This window comes from Chlamydomonas reinhardtii, chromosome 8, assembly GCF_000002595.2.
Source record: "Chlamydomonas reinhardtii strain CC-503 cw92 mt+ chromosome 8, whole genome shotgun sequence".
Taxonomy (NCBI): Eukaryota; Viridiplantae; Chlorophyta; class Chlorophyceae; order Chlamydomonadales; family Chlamydomonadaceae; genus Chlamydomonas; species Chlamydomonas reinhardtii.
Window position 1 is genome coordinate 3,041,288 of NC_057011.1, and position 8,790 is coordinate 3,050,077.

General features: G+C 59.7%; 1 protein-coding gene across 1 annotated transcript in view; it reads left to right on the forward strand.

Moving 5' to 3' along the window:
* Positions 1–5,068: 5,068 nt before the first annotated feature.
* CHLRE_08g373369v5 (uncharacterized protein) overlaps positions 5,069–8,790 on the forward strand; it is a 4,462-nt gene continuing 740 nt past the window's right edge. Inside the window, exons 1-5 of the mRNA XM_043065101.1 lie at positions 5,069–5,230; positions 5,583–5,646; positions 6,860–7,388; positions 7,551–8,042; positions 8,257–8,779. Of these exons, the coding sequence (XP_042922101.1) occupies positions 5,590–5,646; positions 6,860–7,388; positions 7,551–8,042; positions 8,257–8,779 (1,601 nt within the window). The 5' untranslated portion in view covers positions 5,069–5,230; positions 5,583–5,589. The remainder of the gene's footprint in view (positions 5,231–5,582; positions 5,647–6,859; positions 7,389–7,550; positions 8,043–8,256; positions 8,780–8,790) is intronic.

Sequence of the window (8,790 nt, forward strand, 5' to 3'; positions counted from 1 at the left end):
TCCTATGCGATACACTGCATTTGTTTGCACTGTTCTTATGTCGGTGCTTAAATTGTAAAATCATGAAAAACATTGCAGTAATATGCGGCTGCCTCGTGCACCATGTGCGCTGTCATGTGCAAGTGTGGTTGTGCAGTGGGCTCAACAGCCAAGCAGAACCAGCAATTACACGCCCTCGCTCCCACTTTCCAACACGGGTGCCCACTCTATGCACAAGCCAGCACGAATGCATGATGCTATCATTTCTGAGCAGTAAGCGCCACAGCTTAGTGCACCTGGCTCCAGTGCAACCCCTCGCAGCGCAACAGAGGCGCAACCTTTTAGCTGCATCCAAGCAAGCAATCTGCGCTCCGCGCATGCCGTAAACTGTGCCACACAGCACGTGCGGGTGGAGTCAGTTCATGTCCGTGCAACAATTGTGTGCAACCATCCCAGCAATGCAGTTCCAGCCGGCGTCCTCGCCTTCCTCCCATCCAAACGTTCCGTTAGCCGGTGCATGTATTACGGTAGGCTCCCTTCTCACCCATACCCTAGCCACCATTTCCCACCGGGGGCTCCGGGGGCGCCCCCCTGTCAAAGAGAAGCGACGGGCCGCGAGGGGGGCGGGTAATAATCCCTACCCGCCACACCCACCCCCATCATCATCACAGATCCTTTGCGCTGCATACCAGGGGGGTCGACAGGGGGGCGCCGCCCCCCTGTCCATTTCCGGGGGGTGCAGGGGGGCTGGCCCCCCTGCGGGGGAAAAATGAGATGCTTCCATAGTTGCTCCCTTCTCCTCCTTCTCCCCCGCCTGTCATCCCACTGCCTCCCCTTGGGGGCGCGCGGGGGCATGTGGATCTAAGGGCCTCGTATTATTTGCCCCCGCTCCTTTATGCCCCGTTGGATTTTTTGGGTTACTTTCGGATGGCGCCGCGGCCTGGTCGCGCGCCTGACCGGGCCGCCTGGAAGCCAGCACGCTCTTCTAGGCCCTGGCGCTGCCCCGCGTGCACGCCGCGCGCCCCAGCGCGAGAGCCCGCCCAACCGCCTCGATCCAGCCGCTGGCTCCCCGGATCCGGGCGCCGGCTCCGCGCGGCGCCAGCTCGCGCGGTGCGCGCCCATCCTTCGCCCGCCGGGCCGCAGGAGCCGCGCGCTGCCGCCCCCTGCAAATGGGCGCCGCCGGGGGCCGTCGCCGCGCGCCGGGCTGGCTGCTTGGCCGGGCTCTGTGCCGGCCGCCCCCATGATGAGCGCTAGTGCTTGTCGCTGGTGGTGGCATCAGCTGTGAAGTGTCAGAACGTGTTGGCTAGTGTATCATTACATGTTTATACATTTTATACATTGCTTATATACTTGCTACACCATTAGCCGCGCGCCGTTGCAAAACCGGCCGGAAACCGCTCGGCGCAGCAGTCGCCTTGCCCAGCCAGCTGCCCAGCCGCGCTAGGCTGCCGCGACCGATCCAGCTGGGCTGCGGCTGCAGCATCGCAACCAAATTGCGCATGCAGCGCGGGTGGCAGGCGCGCGCGAATGAAAACCCACATGTGCCCAACTGCCGCCGCATCGGCCCACTTTAGTTCCACAAACGCCCACCGACTGCTGCATGCATCATGAGTGTGTTGCAGCTACCTCGCCAGCGCCGGGTCCGATGCGATGCACTGCGCTTGTGTTTATTGGTTCGACTGCAAATGAACAGCGGCAGACATGCGCCAGGGAAAAGCCAAATGTGCGCAACTACTGCTGCCGGCCAACTAACTGCCCAAACGCCAAGTGTGCTGCAGTTACTCGGCCAGCTCCTATGCGGTGCACTGCGTGTGCGCGTTTGTGTTTTGTTTATGCCGGTGTCTGACTGCTAGCATATCACTACATGTGTTTATACTCGCATGTATACTTGCTGCACCATCGATCACTAGCCGCGTGTCGTTGCAAAACCGGCCGCAAACCGCTCAGGGCAGCGGCCGCCTTGCCCCGCCCGCTGCCCCGCCACGCTAGGCTGCCATGGCCGGTCCAGCTGGGCTGCGCCTGCAGCATCGCAACCAAATTGCTTTGGAGTGCGAGTGCGAGTGGAAGGCGTGTGCCAGTACAACGCCCCAACTGCTGCCGCCTGACTGCCCAACTGCCAAGTGTGCTTCAGTTGCTCCGCCAGCTCCTATGCGATACACTGCATTTGTTTGCACTGTTCTTATGTCGGTGCTTAAATTGTAAAATCATGAAAAACATTGCAGTAATATGCGGCTGCCTCGTGCACCATGTGCGCTGTCATGTGCAAGTGTGGTTGTGCAGTGGGCTCAACAGCCAAGCAGAACCAGCAATTACACGCCCTCGCTCCCACTTTCCAACACGGGTGCCCACTCTATGCACAAGCCAGCACGAATGCATGATGCTATCATTTCTGAGCAGTAAGCGCCACAGCTTAGTGCACCTGGCTCCAGTGCAACCCCTCGCAGCGCAACAGAGGCGCAACCTTTTAGCTGCATCCAAGCAAGCAATCTGCGCTCCGCGCATGCCGTAAACTGTGCCACACAGCACGTGCGGGTGGAGTCAGTTCATGTCCGTGCAACAATTGTGTGCAACCATCCCAGCAATGCAGTTCCAGCCGGCGTCCTCGCCTTCCTCCCATCCAAACGTTCCGTTAGCCGGTGCATGTATTACGGTAGGCTCCCTTCTCACCCATACCCTAGCCACCATTTCCCACCGGGGGCTCCGGGGGCGCCCCCCTGTCAAAGAGAAGCGACGGGCCGCGAGGGGGGCGGGTAATAATCCCTACCCGCCACACCCACCCCCATCATCATCACAGATCCTTTGCGCTGCATACCAGGGGGGTCGACAGGGGGGCGCCGCCCCCCTGTCCATTTCCGGGGGGTGCAGGGGGGCTGGCCCCCCTGCGGGGGAAAAATGAGATGCTTCCATAGTTGCTCCCTTCTCCTCCTTCTCCCCCGCCTGTCATCCCACTGCCTCCCCTTGGGGGCGCGCGGGGGCATGTGGATCTAAGGGCCTCATTATCATTATTATCGTTATTAATTATATTATTATTATTATTATTATTATTATTATTATTATTATTATTATTATTATTATTATTATTATTATTATTATTATTATTATTATTATTATTATTATTATTATTATTATTATTATTATTATTATTATTATTATTATTATTATTATTCCTATATCATAAGAAGAATAATAATAGAAACCGGACTTAGCCGCGCGGGCGATCCTCCGAGGGTGGGGGGGGGGCCGGGGCCCCGGGCGTGAGGGACCCAGCTTTGTTGTGAGGAGCGTCGCGCGTGCTCGCGACATAGCTGGGGCCGCATACGGGAGTGCGCTCCGTGGCGTTTGTGTCGGAGCCGCGGCCATTTGCTGTCCGGGCAGCCGCGAGGGACCCAGTTGTGTAAATACAGCGCACAGAATTCGGCCCCCCACTTAAGAACGCCGCGTCGCCGAGTTGAGTATCGGGTTTGCGCGAGCACCGGTGTGTGGCCGCGTGGCCCCATAAAAGGGACCCAGAATTATGAATAGCAATTAATAGGCAGCATGCGCCTCAGGCACCGGCAAGGTGGCGCTGCGAGGTCGGTCGGCAACGTCCAACTACGGGCCGGTCGTGTCCCCAGCCCAGTACCATTCCTATAGCATCTACTACAACATATAAGGTCATTAGGGTAGCCCCGGGGCACTGAATCGAGCCGGGGCCGACCTCAAACATCTGCATGTCGCGTTCGCCAGGACACGCCATATCAGGCCAGATAGTAGCCTGATTACACCTATGCAGATATCTGTGTTGACGGCAATTGATCACGCCCCAAAACAACGCCTATGCAGGATGTTGGTCGGTCAATTTCGTGACTTGAGCCTCGACGAGCACGTTTTAGCCTGCCGTCAAGCGCTATTGCTCGAATAGATTGCACATAACATGTAAATAAGTGGCAGAGTTTGTATCCCGCTCTGCATTTTGTTTGGGGCCTCCTTGGCGTGCGGGTTTGGCACGCGGTGAAACCCCCCTGATGTCCTGTACACATCAGTTAGGGACGGCGTGGTGGTCCTTAAAGTACTATCTATCAGGGGGTTTTGGGTGCCGTCATGTTGGCGCCTCCCTGGGGACACGATTTGTCATGGAGTGGGACGCGCATGGAGACGGCGCAATGTCCACGTAGGCCGACGATGCAATCTAGCATGCTGGAAGGGACCAATGCAACCTCAGGAACTGGTTTGCGCCAGTAGTGATTTTGGTGTCGACCTACGCACGAACGCCGTACGGACAGAGGTGGTCCTGAGGTGCCTCTTGCCTCTTGGATGGGGTGCGCGGCCTGACTTGCGGCGCGGTGTGCTTTTGTACGCCGCGCTTGTGGCGCATGCGCGTGTGTGATGGTTCCGTTGCATGGGGCGGCCTGAGTGATCGGGTCATTCGCACCAGCGCACAGCAGCTTGCGTTGACTGGCAGGATATGGGTCGGGTACCAGCTGCGGGCACTCCAGGCAACGTAAATTCCATTTCCCTTCATCCTGCTATACCCCGTCTGGGGCTATACCATAAGAAGAAGAATAATAGAAACCGGACGGGGCGGGGGCGGGGCCCCGGGCGTGAGGGACCCAGCTTTGTTGCGAGGTGCGTCGCGCATGCTCGTGACATAGCTGGGGCCGCATACGGGAGTGCGCTCCGCGGCGTTTGTGTCGGTGTAGTCGGAGCCGCGGCCATTTGCTGTCCGGGCAGCCGCGAGGGACCCAGTTGTGTAAATACAGGGCACAGAATTCGGCACCCCACTTAAGAACGCCGCGTCGCCGAGTTCAGTATCGGGTTTGCGCGAGCACCGTTGTGTGGCCGCGTGGCCCCATAAAAGGGACCCAGCAATATGAATAGCAATTAATAGGCAGCATGCGCATCAGGAACCGGCGAGAATGCAAAGTGGTGGCTGTCAGCTCTGTCGCGCTGCGAGGTCGTCACAGGCCGAACTTGCACCGACTGAAAACGTTTGGATGAAACCGAGGTTCTTCGGGGAAGTGTATATTTGCGCGGGTGCGCGGGGACGCACCATTGCGTCAGCCAGTTTGAGTGCAGGGCCCAGGCGACTCCGCACCTCCCTGAATCTAACGACCGTAATCGTCATTGTCTCGCAGAGCAATACTCAAACGCACTTTCGTCACCAACTTACAAAAAGGGTCTCGTAGCGGCCCAACCAAAAAAAGCGATAGGGCGCTTTATTCTGACCGGCAGCACGTCACAAGAGCAAGCAAGTAGTATACCGGTGTAGCAGGTGCGGCGTGCGTGACGTTTGGGGCCCGTTCGGTGTGGGGACCTGGCGTTGTGGTCGCGACGTGACATTGCCGCTTTACAGTTCGCGGCCGGGGTCCAGCCAAGCGCGCATGGCTGTGAGGGCGACAGGGCACGCACCTGGAACACTACCGGGCCAGAAGTATGGTGTCGGGACCGTCGGGTTTGTGCTAGGTTCACACTCGCATCCCATCCAAGTGAGTCCCCCCACCCTCGCCACCCGTCCCCCCACCCTTGGCAACCGGCCCCCCCCCCCCCCCACGCCCCCCCACGCCCCCTGAACTCCCCCCCCTTGCCGCTTTCTGCATTGTGCCCCCCACAACGTGATCGTTCAGGCAGAGAATGGGCAAGAAAGTGTATGGAGCGAAAGGGAAGAACGGCGGCAAGCATGCGGCTGAGGTGGGTGCCAGGGCGGTGCGAGAGCTGGTGTTGAGGTACACTCTGTGGTACTAGCTAACTTCTTGGCCTTCAGGAACATGCATACAAATACACCTCTTACCAACCTCGCAAGCTCGTCGCTAGGAAACATGTGGAAAATGGTTGCTCGGCGAAAGGTGGAGCGAAAGTCCGCAGGTATCTGTGTTCTGATATGCTTTACACTCTGCATGCTGACAACCAACGCGACCACGGCTGGGAACGAGTCTGGCTCTGCCGCGGCCGACCGCTGGTTTGACCGGGGACCGCCCCGGCATTCCAGCGCTTTCGTGCTATTGGGCAACCATGACCGTACCATGCCAATCCAAAAGTGGTCTGCAAGAGGTCTCACGACCTGCACTGAGAGCTCGGCGAAAGGGGGATGTTCGCATGTTTGCACCAACCGGGCAACTGGCGCACAGCTGCCAGCCCTAAGCCACACTAAGGGAATTAACCACACACACCGTGGCGCGTGGAAGGAGAACTTCAGCTTTGCGCACTCGACTCTGGGCATGTCCACAGCAGTGCACTCGACACAACACATCACCGGGATCTATGGAAGATACCAAACCAAAGCAAAAACAAAAAACAGGGACGGCAATCGAACGGGCGAAACCGGCCACCCAGACACAACCCCTTTCAACCCCACACAGCACCACCCGTCACGCCCCCCAACCAGGCAAAAAGCCACAAGCATACAAAACAACATTGAGGACAATCGGATGACACGCCGGGAAAGCTTGCATGGAGGCGATGAAAATGCGACGCCCGACGCCGAGAACTGGCCCCTCAAACTCATCGGTCCAATACAGACTTGCTACCTACAATCAAAAATGCAAGTATCACACCACAATGAACTTAAACGGCAAACCCATGCCTTCTGCGACCGAGTGTCGCGCCAGAACGGGCCCTGGCCCTCTACGCGAGCTCGGACCATGGGAAACCGTGTTGTTGCGCAACACTATTACAAGAAAGCCACCGCGGACAACTCGGAGACGCTACCTAGTGCCCGCAGACCCGCAACAGATGAACAGATCGCCATGGCCGCGCACTTCGCGGTGCTAGGCATCCGCACTCTGCTGTACATGGCCCTGTTCAACATCAGCTACAACCCCATCATTGGACCAACCCCAGAAGTCAACGTGTTGGAGGCCTCGCATACGGCCAACTCGGCCCGAACGCGGAGGCGTACGTGCAGGCCCAGCTCCGGCAACAGCACGGGCCCGCACCCCAGCAGCGCCCGCAGCAGCCAGGACGTGGAGGCCCCCGGCGCAACCCGCAGCAGGACGAGCGTCAGGTGATGCAGGGAGGGGGGCGCATGCCCGCAGATATCAACGGTGTAAAGGACGCCATTACGGCAGCCTTCCCCGCTGGCATCAGCAAGATTACCCCCGTCAAAAATGGCTCCTTCGCTATCACTGGCAGCAGCGAGCCGGTGAAATATGTTGATGTGGAGGTACGCATGCCAGCTGAGCTGCTGGCAGCAGCCCTCACCAGAATCACACTCAACCCCAGCAGCGGGCTGTGGTACTACCCCAAGGGCAACGACAGCCTCCTACCCCAGCGCGGCTTCCCCGGCTGGAGCTCCCGCCCACACGGCACCACCAGCAACGACGGTGGGCTCCTATGGTGCGTGTGCCACACCATCAACGCGCACAACAACACACCGGCCGACGAGCTCTACCGGCAGGCTAGCCTCAACATCGTTGCTGAGGTGGTCGCAGCAGGTGGGCATACCGCAGGGGCTCATGACAGCATAGACACCGAACACAAACACTGCAAGAATGCCACCAAACACCGTATCGCCACCTGCCCTGTGATCCTGCCCCTCTGCTACCCAAGAACACCCTTGCTGACACATCCCGCCCACACCCAACGCCACCATACAGGGCCGGCCAACACTGCAGCTGAGGCCCTGCACACCATTGAGTCTGCTCTGCGAACGCAGCCAGCGCTGGCCCTGAACGCCATGATCATCCAGTCAGCACGCCAGCCCCGCAGCTCGGAGAACAGCATCGCCGCGCAAACGCTGCTGCTGCGGTTCACCTGCAGCAAGCAGCGGAAACTTGCGCAGGCATCCCGGCTACTGCTGGTCGACATGGGGGAGGGCCTGGTCAGCCTCACATTCGAGGAGAGCGCGCGCCCCAACGGCGTCAGCCCGCGAGGACACCAGCAGGTGTCCATCACCAGCAACAGCATCAGCACAGAGAATGGTGTGGCCATGAGCCAGCTGGACGCATTTGCGACAGAGCTAGCAGACCGGCTTGAGCAGCAGCGCCTAATCCTGCCGCAGCACCTCGCCATCCAGAACGGCGCCAGCCAGGCAGAGGCTGCACAGGCACCGCCGCTCCTACACCCCAACCTGATCGACACCTACGTTGGTGAGCCCCGCACAGTCACGGATGCCAATGACATACTCGCGGGCTTCTTCTGGAGAGTGGAAGACAAGCACTTGCCCCTTGCCAGCAGCCAGCTGGTAGCGGGCATGGGGGGGCGACTTCGTCCTGAGGCGCCCAGACCCGCAGGCCACGCTCTGCCTGGAGGCAGCCGGCCCGACCAGCCTAAGCCGCCTCACGTATGCCCTGCAATTCAAAGGCAACATGCAGCGGGGGCCCCTGCAGCTGGGAAGCAACACGCGCCACTCCATCATGTCATACCCGCAGCAGCCCGCAGCACTGCCCACTCTCTGGCGCAACCCGGCAGACGCCTATGCTGTGGCCGGCAACATCCTCGACGGGGCCCCCATCCTGCAGCCAGCTGTGTCGGCGGACGCCAAGACGGAGAACAACGCCACCATTACCCGGATGGCCGCAGCAGACCCCAGGCAGGAGGCATTCATCTATGCCATCACGCCAGAACCAGCCGCAGGGCCGGATGACAACGACGACCTGGACCTGGGCTGGGCCGGGCCGGCAGCACCACCGCAGCCACCGCTGCCACAGCAGCAGCAGCCGCAGCCACCGCAGCTGCCTCCGCCGCCGCAGCCACCGCAGCCACCGCAGCCACTGCAGCCGCCGCAGCCGCCGCAGCTGCCGCTGCCGCAGCAGCAGCAGCAGCAGCAGCAGCAGCAGCAGCTGCAGCAGCACCAGCAGCAGCAGCAGCAGCAGCAGCTGCAGCAGCACCAGCAGC